The 24,912-nt window shown below is 42.8% G+C and overlaps 1 protein-coding gene across 2 annotated transcripts in view; it reads right to left on the reverse strand.

Annotated features, from left to right (window-relative positions):
• Positions 1–20,419, reverse strand: part of LOC126266658 (glutamate receptor 1-like) — a 380,473-nt gene extending 360,054 nt beyond the window's left edge. For both annotated transcript variants that reach the window (XM_049971075.1, XM_049971074.1), the window contains exon 1: positions 20,206–20,419. In XM_049971075.1, the coding sequence (XP_049827032.1) occupies positions 20,206–20,302 (97 nt within the window). In that variant the 5' untranslated portion in view covers positions 20,303–20,419. The remainder of the gene's footprint in view (positions 1–20,205) is intronic.
• Positions 20,420–24,912: the final 4,493 nt, after the last annotated feature.

Raw genomic sequence — 24,912 nt, forward strand, 5'->3', positions numbered from 1 at the left:
GTTGTCGTGGAGGAGACGTCAGCGTTGAGCAAGGTCCTGTCGCTTCCGTTTGACGACTCTGTGCAATCGCTAAAGGACTTCTTTGTAGAATTCGGCATTGACAGTCTTCCCCTGAGGGACAAACTCTTTGTGAATTAACCCCCGCTTGTCGAAAAACACAGTCAGCATTGTGTTGATGCGAGACTTTGACATTCTTGCTTTCTTCGGCCGCGAGGATGCCGGTTTGTGCCACTCCGAGCTCTGGGCTTTCGTCTCTGTGTCGTACTGGGATGTCCACGATTCGTCGCCTGTTACTACGTTGTCTAAAAAGTCTGGATTATTTTTCAAATCATTCAACATCTCACGGCAAACGTCCACTCGTTGTTGCTTTTGTTCGGCGGTGAGCACTCGTGGAACCAATTTTGCGCAAACTTTCCTCATCAACAAATCTTGCGTAACAATTTGGTGAACCGTAAATTTATTCACGGAGACCTCATCGGTCTCCTTAAACGACGGTCGGAGTCCAGGAGTTCTTTCACTTTGGCCACCGTTTCATCCACACGACTCGTTGAAGGGCGTCCAGATAGTTCCATGTCTTCAACGGATTCCCTCCCGTTTTTAAATTCATTAAACCACCGGAACACTTGAGCTCTTGATAGGGAGTCTTCTTCGTAGGCCTCCGTAATCATAGCAAAAGTTTCCGAAGCAGTTTTGCCCAAGCGAAAGCAAAATTTGATTGCATACCGCTGTTCTATCGAGCGATCCATCTTCAGCGTTTTCACAAGTGTCATGGGCACACAATCAACATAATATGCGAAGCTCGACCCTCATTGCACCAGAGCTCCGACGCGACTGCGAACCGGTTCTATTGTTAGCTCAGATCCCCCACGACGTGACGTACAGGTGGAGACCGCCCTGCGAGCGACTGGGGCGCCGCGCGGCGGCCAGTCTCATTACTTATCTACCACACCCTGTATCATGGTTCGTGGTGTTGAGTCAGTGTCACGACGCGGTATTCTATGCACTTCCGTCGAAACAAAACTACAGATTCTCGCCCTTTGCTGTTTTATTGACAACAGTAAAAAAATCTGGAGGTATCTAACGTGCGACAGTAAATAGAGTACAACTGCGAATGAAATATTAAATTTCATTTTTTTAAATGCATAACAGTGTATACGTAGTGATATTGCTAAGCGTTGACATCCTGTAAGGAACAATTTCTTAGAGTTTCAGCTGAAAAAAGGTATAACGGACGTATGAGCGGAAATCAGTTCAAAGAGGGTTACACTAACATGGAAGTGGAGATAAAAGACTTTTGACAATAACCCCCGTATGAGCTTCAGACAGGTGGCTCAGCAGGATGGTGTAAGCAAGACGACCGTTTGGAATGTTCTCAACGACATCTGTCACAATCCGTAGCACTTACATCGGATGCAAACCTTATTACCCCGCCTCAACGTTTACATCTTTATCCACATCTACATCTGCGTGACTACTCTGCAATTCGCAATTACATTCCTGGCAGCTCGCACCTTCAAGCTCTTTCTTTACCATTCCATTCTCGAACAGCGCAAGAAAAACGAGAAGTTAAACCTTTCTTGCTCCATCTCGGTGCCCTCTTGAGTGTGGAACAAAATCAATAATACGGGCACAAAAATTCCACTTGCCTGATGGTTCTCATTTGTACTTTCCACCACTGAAACCCACACTGTCAAATATCTGTTACTTTTATCTTCAAATGGGTGTACCTGTCATTTGATCTTTCTCGCTCCTTACACTCTCAAGATTGTTTTCCTGCTGTTTGTCCCCATTTATCAGAATCACCCTATATATTCGCACGACTTGGTACCAAGCGCTTCCCTGAGGGAGTTTCATAAGCCTTCTGCTTTTCCTCATCTGTAGAAATTATTTCTGAGACAATATGAGCGACTCTCTTAGAATGTTTGCAGATAACGCTGTCGTTTAGCGTTTAGTAAAGTCATCAGATGATCAGAACCAACTGCAAAATGATTTAGACAAGATATATGTGTATGATGTGAGAAGCAGCAGCTGAGTGTAAATATTAAAAAGTGTGAGGCCACTGACTCTACATCTGCTAAACTTCGACTTCAGTGTAACTCACACAAATCTAAGGCTGTAAATTCAACTAAATACAACGGATTACAATTACGAACAACTTAAATTCGAACAATCACATTAAAAAGATGTTTTTGGGAAGGCGAACCAAAGACGGCATTTTATTGGCAGAACACTAAGAAAAGGCGCCAGATCTAGTAAAGAGAGTCCCTCCACTTCTCTTATTCGTCCACTTCTGGAGTATTGGTGTGCGGTATGGGGTGCTTATTGCGAAAAAGAGTAGAGAATTCATATCATAGAAATGTTGGGATGCAAGTCGTTAAAACAAAGGCGTTTTTTGGTGCGCCGAGATCTTTCCATGAAATTTCAATCACCAATTTTCTCCTCCGAAGAGTTAGTATTTTGTTGAAACCCTTCTATATAGAGAGAAATGATTTGGGATGGAAATACTTAAACATAAGTTTTTCCCGCGTGCTGTTCGAGAGTGAAACGGTAGAGAAATGGTCTGAAGGTGGGTCGTTGATCGCTTTGCCAGATATTTAAGAGTGAATTGCATAGTAGTCATATAGAGGTAGTTGCTTAGTAAGTTGGAATTTCGTACCAAAAAGTAGTTAAAGCAGTATTCCATTTTTATATAGGATAGTTTAATTATTACAACAATTTCAAAGCAGGGCCGTTTTCAGTACCGTTTTCTGGTGCACTATAGTATACTTACAAAAATCTATTTCTTGTTTCTCATATTCCTTTTCAGGTCAGCAATATGCTCTCCAGACTTCGCTTATACAATCTGGATGGGCGTGAAACGTAAATGACATTGAAAGACTGATCTTGAAATAATGGCAACATACTTTTTTTATGAAATTACCGATACATTGAGCAACGTCAGATACAAGACACCACAGCGTCTTTCTATTAGTTAACACCAAAGATACGTTTGCTCAAGTAAGCGCCTAATTGGCTGGAAAACAAAATATGAACTGAAACATGATAAGAAAAATCCACACATTATAACGACGAAACTAAATAACTGTCATGTAACAGACGGGTTAGATGTGACGTGTTACAGCATCTTTCGTGGAATGACATACAGACAGTTTGTTCTCAACGCTTAGCGAAGTATGTTATACCTTATTGTAGTCTGAAGCATATCCGGCGAAATCACAAAAATCTGTTTAACCTAATCACTTGTTTGTTAAAAAAGTACCATCAAGTAGGATAAGTATTGAACCTGCACTGGCATGTTCCTTAAAAATGTTGTCCATAGTAGAAAGATATTATCCCAACTTCCAGTTTGGGTAAATTTGATGAACACAGCTGAAACCATTGTGATAATGTACAGTATACTGGAAAAAGTATTCCGTGTTCTGATAGGTGGTAGTATGGACGAAACCAGGAAAGAGATGTCGAGTCAGCATGGGTTATAAGATGCATACCTTAAGAGCTAAGAGCACTTTCTGATCTTCGGTACTGTGAAAGACATTTGTTGTACTGCAAGCTCTTTGCTATTACGAACGATGAACAGAATGCCCTAACCAAATGAGAGCATATTATTCTCATAGTATTAAACAGAAGAGCTTCTAATGTCATCTGCTTCTCATTATATACGGTCCGCACTTGCAAGACATAGGCAACGGAGGTGATTAATATCGCGTCCACTCATAGTAAAGCATCATTCTGTCCGAAGTCTTATTGAAACACGCACTCTCTGAAAAACTCCAGGTTGATCACTGATGGGCAGGCATGTATTGACGGTGTGTTCCTGTGGTATTTGTACATCATTAATGGGGCTTTACGTCCATCCCCCCCCCCTCCCCTGCTAATCCATTGGTGCCTGCCCCAGCATGTCAGGCAAGTCGTTTGAAAGGAACTGGCGATACCGTGCACCCGGCAATCCGTTTGGCAGTATGTCAAGTGCTATTAGTGTATCGCCAATAATTCCTGCCCATACATTACTTGTAAATCGGCTCTGATGCCTTGGTTCCTCAACTGCTTGTGGATTTTGCCAGCCCGCACAAATTGATCATGAAAACTGATAATTTCATCTGGTGTGAAACCAGCCTCGTCTGTAAACAGTACGTGTGTTTTCAAAACAACCATATCTTTGAAGTGTCCGTTGCACGACTTCGTTCTGGAAGACTGAACGTTTGGTCGAACGGCTTGGACACGCTGTTCATGATGCAAGTATAGCAACCGTTCACGCACGATCACCCAGACTACAGGATGACTGGCTCCTGCTGAAATCCTGCGTACACTAGTTCCAGGATCTCATTCCACTCTTTGGAAAACGTGCTCCACCACAAGAGGAATACGAATGGTGCAAAGTCTGCCACTATCCGCCGTTGTTGAGGCTACGAAACCAGTGCCTGCTAGTCTTTGGAAAAGGCGCCTGAATAACCGTGCAGATGGTACCTTACGTTCTGGATATTTTTCAGCATCGGTTCCTTCCACTTGTAAGACCATAATACAAAATCATCTCTGACATTTCCCGTGTGGAATAATAGACTTCCATTAAGCTGGTAACTACTTGATAAAAATAGATGCAAAAGCATTTCACAAACTTACCAAAATACCAACTGGTTGCATTAGTATAAATGTATGTGCTGCATTTACCCTTAACTCTGAATACGTTTTACGGTTGCAACACTAACAGGTGTTTACTGCATGGCGTATCTAGGAAATAACAAAGGATTGTGGTCTCATTTGTTCACTGCCTTCTGTAGGGCGCTTTTAATAGCAACGTGTTGCAGTGGAATTGATGTGCTTCACAGCAGAGAAGCTGATAAAGTGGTCAAAGCTCTTAATACACGGAAGCGCCAAAGAAACTGTATAGGCATGCGTATTCAAATACAGATATATGTAAACAGCCAGAATACGGCGCTGCGGTCGGCAACGCCTATATTAGACAACAAGTGTCTGGCGAAGTTGCTAGATCGGTTACTGCTGCTGCAATGGCAGGTTATTAAGGTTTAAGTGAGTTTCAACGTGGTGTTATAGTCGGTGCACGAGCGATGAAATGGGGATTTTATCGTACGACCATTTCACGAGTATACCGTGAATATCAGAAATCCGGTAAAACATCTGACCTCCGACATCGCTGCGGCAGGAAAAAGATCCAGCAAGAACTGAACCAACGGCGACTGAAAAGAATCGTTCAACGCGACAGATGTGTAACCCTTCCGCAAATAGATGCAGATTTCAATGCAGGGCTCTCGACAAGTGTCAGCGTGTGAATCATTCAACAAAACATTATCGATATGGGTTTTTGGAGTCAACGTCCTACTCGTATACCCTTGATGACTAGACGACACAAAGCTTTACGCCTCGCCTGGGTCTGTCAACACCGACATTGGACTGTTATTGACTGGAAACACATTTTCTGACCAGGGCGAGTCTCGTTTCAAATTGTATCGAGCGGATGTACGTGTACGGGTATGAAGACAACCTCACGAATCCGTGGACCCTGCATGTCAGCAGGGGACTGTTCAAGCTGGTGGGCTCTGTAATAGTGTGGAGAGTGGGCAGTTGAAGTGATACGGGACGCCTGATACGTCTAGACACGACTCTGTCAGGTGATACGCACGTAAGCATTCTGCCTCATCACCTGCTTCCATTCATATCCATTGTGCATTCCGACGGGCTGCAATTCCGACGGGCTTTAATTCCACTAGGACAGTGCGACACCCCACACGTCGAGAATTGCTACATAGTGTCTCCAGCACCACTCTTCTGAATTTAAACACCTCCACTGGCCAAAAAACTTCCCAGACATGAACATTATCGAGCATTATGCTTTGCAACACACTGATCAGAAGAGATCTCCTCCCCCTCGTACTCATACGGTTTTGTGGACTGTCTTACAGGATTTATGGTGTCAGTTCCCTCCAGCAATGCTTCAGTTATTAGTCGTGTCCATGCCATGTCGTGCTCTAGGGTCCTACACGATATTACACAGGTGTACCAGTTTCTTCCGCTCTTTAGGGAAAATGCCTTTCAGGGCCCATAAGTATTGGTCATTTTTGTCTTGGTTTGGTCCACATTACTACGTCTCAAAATGAGGAAACGTTTTCCTTCATACCTTGTACGTAACTTAAGTATGGCATATTTAGTTTCTGGTAAATGAAAGACGAAAATTCGTTGGAACTTTAACTTAGCACATGTTTTTCAGTACATTTCAGTTACATAGTTCGGTTGAGCATTCACGTCTCCGCACTCTGAAGATTCGCTTCTTCATTCTGGACTCTTAGGCAGCAGCTTTTGCATCTCTTCCTAATGTGGCTAGCTACTCGCCGACAGTCGATAGCGGCTAGGACTGTTAGCATGTTATTTCCTAAATTGATGCCTAAATGATTTATCTTTAGTCTTGCTAATAACACTGCCACTGAAACACATTATTGCATTCATTAGACTTACTTTCAGAACTGCCAGTGAATGAAGAAACATTTTGCCGCCCACATGTTGAACCTTCCTTCAGGACGTTGGGTGCTATAATGTTGACACCTAATAAGCAATGTGACACAGAGTAAGATCTGCATGTCTGATACTTTGCTTGAATTTACAGCCGAGGCTAAAGTTGACGCAATATTTCGAGATTTACGTAGGCATGTTGCTACGTGTTGTCGAACTATCGTTACTTTGGAGCTGCTGCCCCTATGTAACGCAACAGACAGTATTCAGAGAGCTTCGAATATTACTGACAGCACCACCATTGTAGAGAGCCACATGGAGTTAATGCCCTTTCCTGGAACATTCATTACAGCACAAAGTTTACACTGGAGCTGAGGTTGATGAAAGGCCATCGTTTTAGGATGCTGTCATCCACAAATGTAATGACTGCAGTTTGGGGCGTAACATTTAGCGCTGACCGGCATTTGGATGCGACTAACTGTAACCCACCATCCCAAAGCACTGGGGTCCTTAGAGCTCTGGTCTGAAGATTGTGTATCTCATCTGATGTGGAAAGCTTACAACAGGAAACTGAACACGTGTGAGACGCAGATACGTCATGCTTCGGACCATAACCGGAAGTACAGTGTCGCCACTGCATCAATCAAGTTTCTACTATATGCTTGGAAAGTATGAAATAAAAGGAGATGTCTTTCTTCAGTCTTTTCTGCATCTACATCTGTACTTCGCAAGTCATTTAACGGAGAGTGTAGAGGGTATTTATGGGCCACTATCTATTCCTCCCTATTCTGTTCCATGAGTCGGTAAAGCTCCGAGTGACGTGAAGTTTTTCTATTTTCTCGTCGTGACTCTTTCCGGAGATGCTTGTAGGACAAATTAACATGCCGTCCAACTCTTCTTTGAACAAAAGTTCTGGAAGCGCAAGAGGAGACCTTTCCGCGATGCACTGCGCCTCTGTTTTAGCGTCTGCCACTAGAGTCCGTTGAGCATCTCCATAACGTCCCCCGTCGAGTAAACGATTCCGTGACGAAACGCGTTACTCTTCTATTAATACTATTTGGTAAGGCTCCCAGACCGATGAGATATATTCGAGAATTGGTCGAAGGAGTGTTTTGTAAACCACTTCTTTCGTGGATAAATAACATTTTAGTAAGATTCTCTCAGTAAATCTTACTCTCGCCTGTGCTTTTCTTAAAGTTTGTTTTAAGTAGTCATTCGTCTGAAGCACGCTATTAATGATGTCTCTTAAATACGTAGATGGTGATCTTTACTAGTGTAGCTAGTGTCGGAAAGTCGAGTTTGGGCTGCAATTATCGTATGACAGAGAATCTTAGTAGCTATTCCAACTCCGAACTGATTTACACTGGTAAAAAAATTGGTTTCAGGTGCATATCTGGCTCTTTGTTTGACGATATGACATACAAGCTTTCATTTGACAAGTGGTAAGGTGAGTGAACAGGATGGAATCGGAGGAGAGAGACTGCGCGCTGCTAGTTAAGCTGCTTTATGTGAAAGACAACAATTACAGTGCTACATTGAGAGTATCATCGACTGAAAAGTCTGAGGAGAAGCCTGATGTCATTAAATGGTTTAAGGAAGATGATAAAGCAGTTCGAAAAAACGGGTGAACTTTGTGTGACACCTGGAAGATGTGGGCATCCTATGTCGTTGGCAGTTATCGGAGAAGTTGATGTTGTTACAGCTGACGATATAGGACGTGCTCGGGGTGGTGCTAGCACTCGTGTAGTGTCACCAGAGTTGTCCACCCCGTGGTAAACAGTACAGAAAATTTTGATGTCTAAATTGCAGTAGTATCCGTACAATATTCAGACATTACAGCGACTGAAAACTCATGATTTGCAGCAATGTTCTGAATTTGCTCTTCGGTTTCTGTCACGGATCAAAGTTAATGACATGTGGTCGGGCAGTTTTCTATGGAGTGACGAGGAACGTTTTACAGTAAAGGGTGCACGGAATTTATAGAACTGCCCAATTTGGGATACTGTTAAACTGTGTGTTGCGCACGAAGAGCCACTGCACTCGCTATATGTGGCTCTGTGGTGTGGATTCACAAGCACGTTTAAGTAGTTCTATGTTCTAGGGGACTGATGGATGACCTCAGATGTTAAGTCCCATAGTGCTCAGAGCCAATTGAACCATTTTTGAACTAGATTTATCATTCGTGAATAGAAACTTTATAAAAGGCACTCATCATCAAATGACTTTACCTTTACTCTCCGTTCTTCTTCGAAGAGAATACCCCCAGAGAGCCCGTTAGGTATACCGAGATGTATTCACATTATCAAGACTTCCTAGAGTACAGTATGAGGCTCCTGCTTTGGAAGAGCGCAGCTGTGTGGAAACCACTGTTTTCATGCAATGTGGTTATTAATACAATTCTTCTGATATCATCTACTAGATTACTTCTATATTTTAAAGCAGTAATGGACCTACCATAGTTCTGTGGGTCATCCCTGAAATTACCCTTACATCTGTCAAAAATATCTCTAAGCATTATGGGACTTAACTTCTGAGGTCATCAATCTCCTAGAACTTAGAACTACTTAAACCTAACTAACCTAAGGACATCACACACATCCATGCCCCAGGCAGGATTCGAACCTGCGACCGTAGCGGTTGTACGGTACCAGACTGTAGCGCCTAGAACCACTCGGCCACTCCAGCCGGCTTACACTTGTCGAATATGTTCTGTTAAGTATTGAGTTCTAACTGCAAGAAAGTCTTGAATTCAGTCAGAAATCTGGTCCAAAATTGCTAAGCTCGAACTTTTATTTTCACTAAATGACAGTCCTAAGGTGTGCCGGTTGCCTTCCTGAAGCCGGTCGTGGTGGCCGTGCGGTTCTAAGCGCTACAGTCTGGAACCCCGGGACCGCTACGGTCGCAGGTTCGAATCCTACCAAAGGCATGGATGTGTGTGATGTCCTTAGGTTAGTTAGGTTTAAGTAGGTCTAAGTTCTAGGGGACTGATGACCTTAGAAGTTAAGTCCCATAGTGCTAAGAGCCTTTTGAACCATTTTTTGCCTTCCTGAACTCTAGGAAGACAACATCAAAAATGACTCTGATGTCTACGGCACTGTGGATCAGTCATGGAAGAACAGAGCAACCCGCGTGTCACAAGATATCTGCTTGCTGAATCTATCTTAATTTTATAGAAGAGATTTTCGTTCTCTAAAACGCCATAACTTGTGAGCGTGAAACATATTCCATAATTCTACAGCAGCTTGATGTCAGCAATAGAGGGCTATAATTAAGAGCAATACAGGGCTATAATTAAATGCATCTCACGTACGACCACTCTTGAAAGCGGCAATGACTTGCGCTTTTTTCCAATCCCCAGGTATCCTTCGTCGCTCCAGCGCATTAAGAGAAACTGCTGAGAGAAGGGGAGCAAGTTCTGTAGCATATTCTCTGTAGAACCTTACACGTGCTTCATCTGGTCAAGCTGCCTTTCCAATGTTAAGCAATTTAGCTTATTTACTATTCTGCGATAGTTTGTCTAAATATCTGGCATATCTGCAGTCACAGGATGATTGAAAAGCGTGTTTTATTGCGGTCTTCCATGATCACAAAAAATTCGGAAGACCGAATTCAGAATTTTTGTCTTCTCTCTGTCGTCCTCCGTTTCAGTTACTTATCGTCATTGCTTGATTGAAAAGATGATTACGACCGCTTACTGACTTTACTTAAGACCAATACCTCTTAGGATTTTTAGTTAGATACTTCGGCACAACTTTTGCTTTTAATTCATTGAATGCGTGTTGAGTCGCTCTCCTTGCACACATTTTAGCTTCATTCATCTCCTGTTAGTTGACCGGGCTTTGACCTCGGTTACATAGAAAATGAAGCTCTCTTTGGTTTCACAGCAATATTCTAACAGAGCTGTTGAAACACATTGGGTCTTTCCCATCTCTCATAACCTTGCTCGGCACTTATTTGTCTAAGGTATACTTTACTATGCTTATGAGTTTCACCCTTATGTGCTCCACCTCTCTTTCTTCATAGCTGAATATTTTATGATGACAACTGAAATTCTCTACAATTTGTGCCCTGTCACTTTTGAGTTCTGTTAAAGATGATCTGTGGCTGAGGCAGCTCGCTGTTTATGAAACTCTATGTTCTTGTGGTAAACCATACACCACTCAGACTGTTCGTACCGCTGAGGACAGGCGTCCTCCCAGTCGAAAAGTTAGCGAAAACATTACCTAAATGGTCTTTGAAATCATTGGCTATGTGTTGTGAGGCCTCCCATGACTTTAATTTCGTGCATGGAACTGAATCATTTGGTGTTCGAGACACCACTGGACAATCCAAAAGAGCTGCTTGCCTATCTGAGAGTATAAATGGACGTTATTCTCAGCACCCAACATCGCTAAAACAGTATTCGCCACACGGCAGTTAGAACACTATGTTTGTATATCACCGGCATCAAAACATTCATGGGCGGCTAGCGGGTCAACGGTACACCTGTGACATTTTTATCGTCTCTAAACACTCTAAAATGTTGTTTAATGCCCTGTATATGCAGATGTCGTTTTATTATTTAGGAAAATGTTGCGGTAAGGTCTTATGGGATCAAACTGCTGAGGTCATCGGTCCCTAAGCCTTCACACTACTTAATCTAACTTAAACTAACTTACGCTGTGGACACCACACCCACACCCATGCCTGAGGAAGGACTCGAACGTCCGACGGGGAGACCGTGAGAAGGCGCCTGAGACCGCGCGGATACCCCACGCGGCTATCAGATAGGACATGTGAAGAGTAGCAGTCGTGGCTGTACAGAGCAATATGTTTTTCTTATATTGTAACTGTAAAACAGCTTTATAATTCTACGAAGACCAGCATTCCAAAACATAAATAAAAGTTATCGGTTCGTTGTCAGGGTTCCAGCAAAGGGCATTATCCAGATCTATCATTCGTGAATAGAAACTTTATAAAAGGCACTCATAACCAAATGTGTGTTTTATATTGGGTTCGAGAGTGATTCGAAATATGAATAAAAGTGAATGAGAATGTGGTCGTTAGAGGCCGGAGATGAATGAGGGAAGATCTCGGGCGCGGATTTATCTGAGGCGCCATGTCTTCATACTCGTGAAACAGATGTATCCACAGTACTGCCCGAGCGAGCAGGCAAGACTTTCCTCTACCTCCGCCCATCTGGGCTACGGGAGCGTGCGTGTTTACTGATAGAAGGTGCGTCAAGCTGTGGCAGCTGGTTCGTAGAATTACGAGGATGTGTACTGTGACGCATAGTGGCTCCATTATCACGTTATCCAGGACAGTGGTGTAAATTGAAGACAGCAGCTTCTGTTTAATTACTAATAAAATAGCTGTTACACACAACAGCGCTCGCATATCAGTAGTTTTGCTATGATGAGTGATGGTGAGTAAGTACGCTAATGTACAAGCAATAACGTCAGCTGCACTCATGTATCTGTCTGTCTGGCTCAGCAGAGTTCGTGGTGTGACTGGCACAAGTTACGCTATAGCGGCACATGCGGTGTAGCTGCCGAGCGGTGCGTGCGTAAGGAAGTGGGTTCGAGCGTGTATCTATGAATCGTACTACTGAAGTATACAGCATGTACATTATTGCAACAAATTTAACAATTTTTAACATGATTTATCCCTGTTGATGTTCTAAAAACATGTTTCATTCCTCACTTCACCCTCTTAGGGGTAAATTAGGTTCCTCCTCAGGGTCCAGTCTGTCTCCATACATACCAGATTTGATTGAAAGTTTCTCAGAGGCTTGGACGCGAAAACGTAACACATACTTACTTTCGCATTCATGATGTTATTATGGAAGTATGGGTTAAACTGTTTGAGTATTGTGTCAGCATTATACTCACTGCGTTGAATCGTGTCATGTAGAACATATCAATCAATAAAAGGATTTTCACAAACACAATGAAGATCGAACTTCAAAGAGTAAATAGCTTTTTCAAAAGAGTAAACATGTTTCCCTAATTTGAGTTTATCCTCATCTATATAAATATTTTGTACTACACACTTCATTAAGTAGCCTACGTCCTTCCTCAGCGTTCAAGGTATCTCCGTAATAGATTTCATCAAAATCGCTCCAGCTGTTTAGTCGTGAAGTGGTAACAGGTAAACACACTTCCACATTTATAATATTAGTAAGGGTATTCTACGCAACCAATTAATGATTTGGCAAGCAAAGTTAGCGCATAGGAAAATACCGAAAATACTGACCGACGTGCTCAACATTTAAAGAAGAAAATGGAATGAATGTAAGTGTGAACTGACATTTAGGTCAAGGCATTCCACCTTACGGGCATCATCGACTAATAAGCCACGTGTCGTGGCTTATTAGTTAATACCTCTGGAAATTGGATTTGTTGATGTGGTTTAGTATTTTAGGACATAAATATTTTACGGAACCATTAGTAACACTAAAAAATGTGGCTACCTTGTCAACCAGCATTAAGAAAGAGGGCCTGTCGTTAGTGTTACTCGCTACGTCCATTGTGTCATAAATCACATGCATCTGTTTCCCACTGCCTAGTCCGCTTTCGGTATCAGCTCCACACAGCGGCCCTGGTCCAAAGTGTTTCAGGGAGTCAAAGGGAACCAAGATCTGGATTTCTGGGCGATGGACTGAACCCCGGAGTCCTAAACCACCGCGCCACCTCACATGCTGATCCAAAACACGGCACAAGTTTCTTCAGCGTAGCACAAGTCACTGAAGTCCAATGGAATGTCGCGTGATAGCTATTAACCTTCTGCATGTAATTACAAATGACAAAGGGGAACTTGAGTTCTCACATTAGGTTTGTAGCAGGACATTAGGAGGTGAACATTTCTCAATCTTTAACTGTGTCCTGCGGGTTTCAAGTTTCAACTTACTCGATCACTTCACTTAAGTTCTAGAGAACGAAAAGCTTCTTTCCGCGCTTCGATGGAGGGTAAAAATGGTGGAGATTCTATACACACTAGGGGGGTACTAGAAAATTTCTTCCAGGAGTCGAAGAAAATTGGATTCAATTAGGACCAATGCAGGGGAAGACCACCAATAACTGAAAACATTAGCCTGATGTACAAATTCGCAGCACAGTCTCTTTTTCTGGTGTCTAAACTTGTATGTGGCGTTTTACACCCAGTGCAAATTCAAATTTGTAGTAAAATGCTCGCCATTTCTCACTGGCATAGAGAGCTGAACTTTTCATCTGATAAGAAGGAATTTATGCCAGGTGTGAGGTAATTAACAGTGAAAACTGACTACGATAAAAGCATACGGTACTATGCGCATGAGAAGAAAGATGAAGCACCCAGAAGACATGGTCAGATGCCAATAAAACTTCGAACTTGCACACGACATCTGTGGGTACGTAAATAATCAGTGTGTCTGTTCTCTGTGACCGGTAGAACGGCAAGAAGAGTGAATTAGGTTTATCGTATTTGTCTTGTTATCAGGGCTGTTGGGGTAAGTGAGAGGCGCGAACAGTGTGAGATGTTGAGTGATCACTGCGGAGAACAGTGATGTGCCTCGTGCTCGTGTGAGGCAGCGTTATCAGCACTTGACAGAGGTTTCAAAGCGGCCTCATTGTGGGTCTTCATTTGGCCGTCTGGTCGAATCATACAACATCCAGATTTCTGGGTAATTAGGATGTGACAGTGGCCTAGTACTGGACTGTATTAGACGTTTTACTATGTATGGAAGACATTAATTTCGTCTAGGTTCCAGTCGGCCACGTCTGACTACTAATAGGAAGCATCGCCATACTGTGCTCTAGTCACGTCGTAACCCTTTCACAACTGCCCCTGCAGTTGGAAGGAAGGAGTAAGGAAGATAATAGTAAAACGTCACAACGACAGCCCGGTAATTAGTGAAGGAGCACAAGTCCGAATTGCGAAAGGATGGGGAAAGATCGGCCGTGTCCTTTTCAGAAAACCCATCCCGACTTTTGTCTGGAGAGACTTAGTGAAATCACGGAAAACCTAAATCTGGATAGGCGGACAAGGATATTAACCGTCGTCCTTCGGAATGCGAGTCCAGTGTACTTACCACCGTACTCTCGTCCGAGAAGAGGTAACGGACTCCTTTCTACATTCTATGTTACCTGGTCGATTGATCGGAGACTAGCAGCACCCGGAGAACAAACTACTGTTCCATACGTACGCTGCCGCTACAAAAAGAGGCTGGATTTGGACTGGGAAGGACGGATGGCTGATAATGGCGTCCCATTTTGTCTAGCGGTGAATCGCTGTCCTGTTCTTCGCCGGATTATCATTGCGGCGAGTACTGCAGCAACGTGGGAAGATATCCCATCCTTTCCATAGTTTGGAAAGGCACAACGCTGTTACTTCTGGCACCCTCTCGTGGTGATGTATCGGATATGACTTAAGGTCACGGGTAGTAGTCACACAGGAATCTCTGACAACAAAACGGCACGTCACCGACAGCCCGCGTCCTCATGTGCTTTCTCTCACACGACAGTATACTGGTGCCATTTTTCAACACGAAAATGCTCGTCCGCATATGGGATGCAACGCCATACTGATAAGTGGACATATAGTGCAAAACTCTTTGTAAACGTGACTAGATTTTATACTCTCTGAAACAACATGACATACCCTCCGAACCCAGGAAGTTTCATCTAGTTTCCTCCTCCACTTCTATGTGCCTGTCTTTCTTTTGTCAGGAAGTGTAGAAGTAGAAACCTTTCATTATACATGGGCTCATAAGCGAACCTTTTGCGAGCTAACTGCAAATTTGTGGTTACAATCTGCCACTTACTTCATTATTAAGTATTGTCCCAGTTACTACAAATGATCTGAAATGTAAACTTTCAGCTTAAGTGATCATGTAAACAGGCCACCAATTTCTCCCACAGCCCAACTTAACAAGAAATACAATACAACTTCTGAACTTTACGTGTTAGAATTTACTCTACGCTCTGTTAAGTGTCATTCCACGTGTTGCCCTAGCATGTGGATACAATACTGTAATCGTCTCTACTGATAAGAAAAGAATTTTGTCAAACACCTTCATAACGGTTCCCAAATATTGACTTGCTGCTCCATTTCTTCATGTTAACGTGAGTGCAGAACATTTTATTTTTGAGATGACCCCAGACAGAAAAATCGGAAGGATCAAGAGGATCTTGTAGTTCAACATACCGACGCTTACTCATGCCATACCTATTCAAAGTGGAACATACCGGCTCTTAATATGTCATTTTGTCGAGCAACAAAATGCGCCAGTGCTGGATCATGCATCTACCATATTCCTAAACCACGTGCAAAGGATGAAATTTGAGCCGAAGTAGATGGGGAGTTGTTCGCAGAGTTTAAATTTAAATTACATTGATTCTATCTAAAACACTATTTGAAACGGAAGTCATTAGCTCATAGCCACAGATTGGCAATTATATCGCAAACTACTCTTTTCGGAACGGTGTTTACGAGAATCTTTTGACGTCCATTATCGTATTTACTAAGGTGACAGAAGTCACGTTTGGTTGGTTGAATTGGGGCAGGGTCCAGACAGAGAGATCATCAGTCCCATCAGATTAGGGAAGGATGGGGAAGGATGACGGTCGTGCCTTTGCGAAGGAACCGTTCCGGCAATTGCCTGAAGCGATTTAGGGAAATCATGGAAAACCTAAATCAGGATGGATGGATGCCGGTTTGGACCGTCTTCCTCCCGCAGTGACAGAAGTCATGGGACAGCGATGTGCACAAATACAGACGGCGGAAGTGTTGCTTACACAAGGTATAAATGGATAGTGATTTGGCGGAGCTGTCATTTGTACTCAGGTGGCTCACGTGAAAAGGTTTTAGACGTGATTATAGCCGCGCGACGGGAATTAACAGACTTTGAAAGCGAAATGTTGTTTGAGCTAGAAGCATGGGACATTTCATTTGGAAGTCGTCAGAGAGTTCAGTATTACGAGATCCACAGTGTAAATAATGTGCCGGGAATACAAATTTTGAGGCATTACGCCTCACCATGGACGACGCAGAGGCGGAAAGCTTTCATTTAACGACTGAGAGCAGCGGTGTCTTCACAGAGATGTCAGTGCTAACAGACAAGTACATTGCTTTGAACAAAATCATAAACACCACGTGAATTAAGCGCAGAAATCAATGTGAGAGGTATGATGAACGTATCCGTTACGACAGTGCGGCGAAATTTGGCATTAATGGGCTTTGGCAGCAGGCGATCGACGCGAGTGCCTTTGTTAACAGCACGACATTACTTTTAGGTCCTCTGCTGGACTCGTGACCACATCGGTTGTACCCTACACAATTACCGTGACCTGGTCAGATGAGTCTCATTTTCAGCTGGTAAGTCTAATGGTAGGGTTCGAGTGTGGCGCAGATCTCACGAAGCCATGGATCCAAGTTGTCAATAAGCCACTATATAGGCTTCTGGTGTCTCCAAAATGGTGTTGGCTGTGTTAACATGGAATTAACTGGCTCCTCGGGTTCAGCTGAACCGATCATTGACTAGAAATGGTTATGTTCGGCTACTTGGAGACCATGTGCACCTCTTCATGTACTTTGTGGTTCTAAACAACGATGGAATTTTTATGGATGACAATGCAACGTATCACAGGGTCACAATTGTTCGTGATTGTTTTGAAGAACAGTTCGAACGAATGTAACTATGTAGCGATTCAAGCGTATGATTTAGTCTCCGAAATCGCCCGATATAAATTCCATCGCACATTTATAGGACATAATTGAGAGATCGTGCACAGGCAACAGTGTCGCAGTTAGGATGGCTGAGAGACAACAAGGGCTCAATATTTCTGCTGGGGACTGCCGACGAATTGTTGAGTCCATGCGACGACCAGTTGCTACACTATGCTGGGCAAAAGGAGGTCCGACACGATATTACGAGGTATCGCATGAGTTCTGTTACCTCAGTGTGTATTCCCTAATGATAGTTACAGCTATTAATCATGATCTGCAGCTGATAGGCACTTGGTGCAGGGAGTGGCAACTGACCCTTAACATAGACAAATGTAATGTATTGCGAATACATAGAAAGAAGGATCCTTTATTGTATGATTATATGATAGCGGAACAAACACTGGTAGCAGATACATCTGTAAAATATCTGGGAGTATGAATGCGGAACGATTTGAAGTGGAATGATCATATAAAATTAATTGTTGGTAAGGCGGGTACCAGGTTGAGATTCATTGGGAGAGTCCTTAGAAAATGTAGTCCATCTACAAAGGAAGGTGGCTTACAAAACACTCGTTCGACCTATTCTTGAGTATTGCTCATCAGTGTGGGATCCGTACCAGATCGAGTTGACGGAGGAGATAGGGAAGATCCAAAGAAGAGAGGCGCGTTTCGTCACAGGGTTATTTGGTAACCGTGATAGCGTTACGGAAATGTTTAACAAACTCAAGTGGCAGACTCTGCAAGAGAGGAGCTCTGCATCGCGGTGTAGCTTGCTGTCCAGGTTTCGAGAGGGTGCGTTTCTGGATGAAGTATCGAATATATTGCTTCCCCCTACTTATACCTCCCGAGGAGATCACGAATGTAAAGTTAGAGAGATTAGAGCGCGCACGGAGGCTTTCAGACAGTCGTTCTTCCCGCGAATCATACGCGACTGGAACAGGAAAGGGAGGTAATGACAGTGGCACGTAAAGTGCCCTCCGCCACACACGGTTGGGTGGCTTGCGGAGTATAAATGTAGATGTAGATGTAGGTGATCTACATAAAGTGCGGGTTGCTTAAAGCTTACTTATCACTTCTGACGTTCTGCAGTTTATAGTCTTTCGAGATTTCCTTTAGAGTTATAGAGCCCATATAGTCCTTTGCGCATATCATGTAACTCTAAGGCGGCTACGACTCCTGTTTTCCTCTGGGGTTCACCTGCATAATTCCTTTGATACTATCATATATTTGTTCTAAGTGGCAGTGCATCTTCTATCATGTTCCTTTCGGTTTCCATAATTACCCCATATCTTCATTTCTGGTGTGATTTAGTCGTGATGCTCCAGCACTTTTGCCTCCAGGACTGCCAATTTCATTGACAGCAATTTTTCTCTCTCTCTTCTTCATATTTTCAAACTTCTAATACATATGCTTTCTAGTATTTCGCATATTATCAGCCGGCTGAAGTGGCCGTGTGGTTCTAGGCGCTGCAGTCTGGAACCGCGAGACCGCTACGGTCGCAGGTTCGAATCCTGCCTCGGGCATGGATGTGTGTGTTGTCCCGAGGTTAGTTAGGTTTAACTAGTTCTAGGGGACTAATGACCTCAGAAGTTGAGTCCCATAGTGCTCAGAGCCATTTGCATATGATCATTTTAGTTTTAATTGTGATCTTATTACTCCAAATGTTTAACAGTTGATTAAGTTTACTACCTTGACATTTTTTAATTTTAAAATGTTTTGCGTTCTTTCCTTTATCAGGTACAGTTATAAGTAGATGTTAAAAAAAATAAGACTAAGATTCGCAGGCTGAGAGTGGTGGTTTTCGTCACTACCCACAACCATATACTCTAATTTTACATGTGTTCATTTTGAAGCCTTATTAGTCATATTCTGAAAACTCCTTCCTCATCTTATAGCTACAGGTATTCTCGGAAGTGAGCGCGTAGTAATCAACGAATAGGGGAGAATCTTCCACTGGCATTCCCGCAGGGTTACGTTTACTTCTCTGTATCTTTAAAACCTCTTTCTGCTACATTTCAAGGCCGAAATGCAGTCGCGTACGTTACGTTCCGAATTTACGGATAAATCCTGCTTCATTTCTCGCTTGTCAGGTTTATTATGTGAATTACTTTCTAAAACTGTAACTAGTGACGGTAAATGACACAGCACTTGCTTCGTAATATTTTAATGCTTACCCTTAACACTTCAAACTCACTGAATCATTTAGGATGGATGAAGGTTTTGTATTTTCCGTTACTGTACTTTTTACACTAGCTTTGTGGTCAACAGCTTTTCAGACTTCAGGAAATTAATAGATCCAGAATTTAAGAACACATCCACTAACCACGACATATGTTTCTTTAGTCTATCTGCAATAATGATGGAGCGCCTCTCAGGACAATTAAGACGGCTATAGACCGTAAATCAATCTTAAAAATAAATTAAAGTACTTTATATCTCATATTACCGTCAAGACCACAAGTAAAACTGAAACCAATCATCTAAATAGTCAACATGTAGCCACTATATATTTACTACGAAAATAAGTTAGTGTCGTAAATTAATTGACACATTATACAATTAAGCGCACTCCAGCATACATGGTGACAAAATACAAGACCAACTAAGAAACTGGAGATTCAGTAGAAAACGCTTGGAAAAATTCTTGGAAAATATGTTTTCAAATATCGTCGTTTAGCACTGTATGCTTGGGATGTCAGGTACAGGTTCAGAATTTGAATGTGAGGTACAGAATCAGTTTGCTGAGGTAGTACACGGCACTTCTCTCTCTCTCTCTCTCTCTCTCTCTCTCTCTCTCCCCCTCTCTCGCACACACACACACACACACACACACACACACACACACACACACGCACACATACTTACAATCATATTAATTCCGTTACTTGTTATACAGGACCAGCAAACTTGACCATTTCAAGGCCATACTGATTAATTTTCAGTTTTGTAATAAATCGGAAGCTAATTTGAGTTCAAATCGCTCAGGTAACCACGCAGGTCAAGAACAAAGAGATGCAGTAGGTCATCGCACTGCACCTGCATGCCAGTAAATCTTCCACTCACCAATGGGTATCTTCTCGGCAGGGGCGTGTCCGGAGAGCAGCGTCACACACACCAGCGTGGCCGTCAGGCTGGAACTCCTCACCCGCACGCCCCTCATGGCTGCGCACTCCGCTAGGCTTCCGCGTACGCAGCGAGGTTGCGGACGTGCAGGCCGGAGCACGCACCGAGCTCGCAGCGCAGCGCCGTGTGACGTCACGGCCGGGAGCGCAGCATCCACGCGCCCGCAGCACTCTGCGCCCGGCGCTGGACCAGCCGGCGAGGGCGGCCGCTCGCAGCCGAGCGCAGCCGACGGCGGCCGAGCGGACACGACAGGTGCCGTCTACGCACGATATCTCGTGCACAGAGCCATAATTTTGATTTCACCTGTCGCTTTATGAGGGTTATCGTTCTGGCAACAGCTAGGGCAGCACGTGCGTAAAGTGTCGTTTCTTGTGGCTCCCGTGCGACAGAAGATTAATTCGTATCGCAAATCTGAATGAGCGGTATAAAACACGAACGTTTGAAGGATTTATCTCGCCGTCCTCTCTCTCTCTCTCTTCCATTATCCTCATGGATTTCCGTATTCAGAGATTTTATTTCCCTATTCATTTATTCAGATATTTACCGTCACACGATTAATGTTCAGATATAGGCTATTATATGAGGAGCATCGTTTCAAATCGTACGAAGCGTACGGATCGCATCTTACAGGAAGCGGAAAAAACGTTTCTTTTCCTAACCAAGTGAAGAATGTCAAAACTCTCGAATTCAGAACGTATATCTTTAGATTATGTTAAAAAATTTTTCATGGCTGAAATAATTTCCCAGCGCATGAAGCCACCATATTAATTTTTGAATTGCCCTTAATACGTTTTGAGCAAGTTCACTGAACAAAACACTTTTTGGTAAGTTTATATGGGTCATCAGCCCCTAGGCTTACACACTACATAATCTAACTTGAACGAACTTAAGCTAAGGAAGACACACACACACACACACACACACCCATGCCCGAGGGACTAGAACCTCCGACGGGGGTAGCCGCGTGAACCATAGCAAAGTGCCTTAGACCGCATGGCTACCCCACGCGGGATTTTTTGTTGATTTTAATTTTTCGCACAGCCCCTCATGTAAGAAAATAAAGTTATGAACATATTCCAAAAGCAGAAACAGTCACTGTTGAGACAGGCATATTGCTAATGGCATGTTTCGTGCGGTTGCCACATTTTCAGATTATCTTAAAACAGCGAAAGCCTCAGTAACATAAGGAAGTCGGCCTGGCTGAAGTAGAAAGTGGTGCAGAGATAGGAGGGCGATCACGAACATTAATTCGCTCGAATTGTCCAAAATGCTCTTCAGACCAATTGCGAACAGCTGTGGCTTGGTGACACGGCACATTGTTACCCACAAAACTTCCATCGTTCTTTGGAAACATGAAGTCCATGAATGGCTGCAGATGGTCTCAAAGTAGTCGAACATAACGCATTACTGATCGGATCGACTGGACCAGAGGACCCAGCCCATTTCGTGCCACCATTGCCTTTTTGACAAGTTGTGTCCCTGGCCTCTTAGGGTCTGCGCCATACTCGAACTCTACCGTCAGCCCTTACCAGCTAAAATCGGGTCTCATCTCACCAGGCCACGGTCTTTCAATCGTTTAGGGTCCAAATGAGATGGTCACGAGCCCAGGAGAGGCGCTGCCGTCCCGTTAGCAAAGGCACTCATTTCGGTCACCTGCTGCCAAAGCTCATTAACGCCAATTTTCGCCGCACTCTCTTAACGGATACATTCGTCATGAGTCCCACATTGATTTCTATGGTTTTTTCACGCAGTGATACTTGTCGTTATCGGTAGTTAAGTTAAGGGCGTCGTCCAATGCGTTGCCCGTGGAATTTGGTATTCTCGGCACACTCTTGACACTGTGGATCGCGGAATATTGAATTCCCTACGAGTTGTGAAATAAAATGTCTCAAGCGGCAATCTACGTTCAGAGTCTACTGATTCAAGTCGTATGGCCGTAACCACGTCGGAAACCCTTACACATGAATTACCTGGGTGCGAATGACGGCTTCGCCAATGCACTGCCCTTCAATACGTTGCGTCCGCTATGCTATCGCCATCTATGTAAGTGTGCATCATTATGCCACGATTTCTGTCACTTCAGTTAAGTATTATGTGAAACTCAGCCATGGACCCTGGGAAAGCAAGAAAAGAAGAGAATCGAAGCATTTGAAGTAGTATTATAGAAGGATATTCAAAATTAGTTGAATGGGCAAGAAAAGGAGTTAGGTTCTCCGTAGAATCGATGAGGAAAACAATGTGCAGAAAACATTGACTGAAAGATAATAAAGGATGAGGACATGTTAAGACATTATGTAATAATTGAGCTATAAAGTGCAAAAACTTTTGGAGGAAACTGGAGAAAATTTCCGCCATACACAGGACACCGTTTTATAGTCTTGTAGCGATTTTGCTTTCCTTTTTTGAGTTGTGTTAAACTACTTATTTCTTTCATTCTTTTCGTCTCTTGCCATTACATATGTATTTTTGCACAATTTGTCAGCAAAGCGTCTGCTGTCATTTCAAGTGTTATTGTAGACATATGGTGTTCATTTATTCCTTTCGCGTATGTGTTTAGGTAGTGGCATGCGATTTAAAAATGTTGTTGACGTTAGTTGTTTAGCTTTTATGTGTGCGTTTTTTGAGAGAGAGAGAGAGAGCGAGAGAGATAGGGATTAAGGGGGGGGGGGAGGGGGCAAGTAGGGTGAGTGGAGTGGAAGAGAATTCAATTTCTTCTGTTGTGGGAAAGAGTATTTTATTGTATAGGAATGCGTATTCATTTTGTATGTTCTTTCTTTGGGCTATTCATTTTTGAATTGATAGTTTTCTTCTGTTATTAATTTGTAGTTCAATTTGTCACTAGCTTTAAGAATTATTGAATCATTTCCTATATTTGTTGGGTTTGGTTCTGATGCTATTAGGTGATCAGCAAATATCGAGTAAGAGCTATTACTTTTCAGTGCTCTGAGATGTTCCGCGTATCGGGTCCCAAAATTCCTACATGATGGGCCTACATACATTGATAACAAATTACAATTTTGGCTATATTTATGTGCTGATGGCTTATCTTCCAAGTATGTTCTGTATTTTGTTGTTAGTCTGGTATGCTATGTCGAGTCCTTGTCTCCTTAATATATTACCTAGGCTGTGTGTTGTTGTTGTATGTCACTTGTTGTTTACTGTATTCCGATTTATTATGTTGTGTTGTGTCTGTTAGTGGATTTGATTCCAGATAATGTGTTAATTGTTTCTGAATTTTGTTCCGTATCTTATCTACTGTCTTTGCATCATAGCCATCCTTCGGTAATATTTGCTTTATTGTGTTTAGTTGTTCTATTTAGTCATATTAATGGGTGTGGAGTACAGTCTGTGTCACAAGTAATTGTAACTGTCTTGTTTATGATTATACGGTGATAGAATTGGTTGTGAATAATTTTGCTGGTGATTGTAGATTTGCTGTACGTAATGAACTCATGATTGTTCTTTCTCTTTCAGAGGACTCACAAGGAAATGATCCAGTCCGACATGTTGAAAGCTGCCGTGAAATTCTGTATACAGGAAGAATACACCGAAAGACACAGTGTCAAAATTGTAGCTGCTAAGAAACACGCAAATATTTTTTTAAAAAAGTCTGAAAATTGGCATATTCTTAGCTCGCCGGGCAAAGGGGAGGGGGGGGGGGGGAGGGATGAACACCCATACAGCAGTTGTAACAGGCAGCGCATGCCAACACGGCAGGAGCATATCCTTGGTTGTCGGAACATCGGTAAAAACTCCAGACGGCACGACGCTGTCTTAATTTGAGATTTCGTTGATAGTTTCTCTGTCACGATCGTTCAGAGTTACTATTCACTAGAATTTGTCATTCATTTAATATCCACAATAATTAGCAGTTCCCTCTGGGGTGTCGCTAAAGTGTCAATAGTGGAGATGAAAGGGAATTTTCTTTGTGTTTTCTTCGTATATGGTTGCCAATGGCATCTGTCTTTGTGCAGCATCCAGAGTTACACAGTGGTGTGGAATTCAGTAACGTTTTTAACCTTGCAAAGGTGAAATATGAAGAATTTTGTATGCAAACGAAATCACCTACTTCTAAAGACCTAATACAGTATGTCATTCATTAGACAATAAAACTGGCGATTCCATGAATTGTGGTTCGAACGGTGATTGCTGTGATAAAAAATTCCAGAACAAAAATACCGTACCTTCCAAGCCCCAAAGAAAGATGTATTGTAATAGGTTTCAGTGACAAAGAAAAGGCTGTACATCTTTTGGCTGAACGAGAGAAAGAAAGAGTCCATTCACTTAAAGTGAAAGTGAAAGTGAGTCCCGACACTGGCCTGAAGCGGTTTAGGGAAATCACAGAAAACCTGAATCAGGATGGCCGGAAGTGGTTTTGAACCGTCTTCTTCCCGAATGCGAGTCCTATGTGCTAACCATTGTGCTACCTCTCTCGGCAAAAAATAATGTGCTACATGGGGGAAAAGATTGGGGTGGCATACTTATATGCAAACTACATTCAGCTCAAGCGTGTATGGATTGGAATTTTGCATCATTTGATAAGTTAATGAAAACTTTAGTTAAAATTATGTATTTTCATTTTCAGAAAAGTAATTTTATTTTAAAAAAATAGTGCTGAGCATACCTGCATGCTAATTTAGACGATAA

Source organism: Schistocerca gregaria, chromosome 4, assembly GCF_023897955.1.
Source record: "Schistocerca gregaria isolate iqSchGreg1 chromosome 4, iqSchGreg1.2, whole genome shotgun sequence".
In the NCBI taxonomy this organism is placed as follows: domain Eukaryota; kingdom Metazoa; phylum Arthropoda; class Insecta; order Orthoptera; family Acrididae; genus Schistocerca; species Schistocerca gregaria.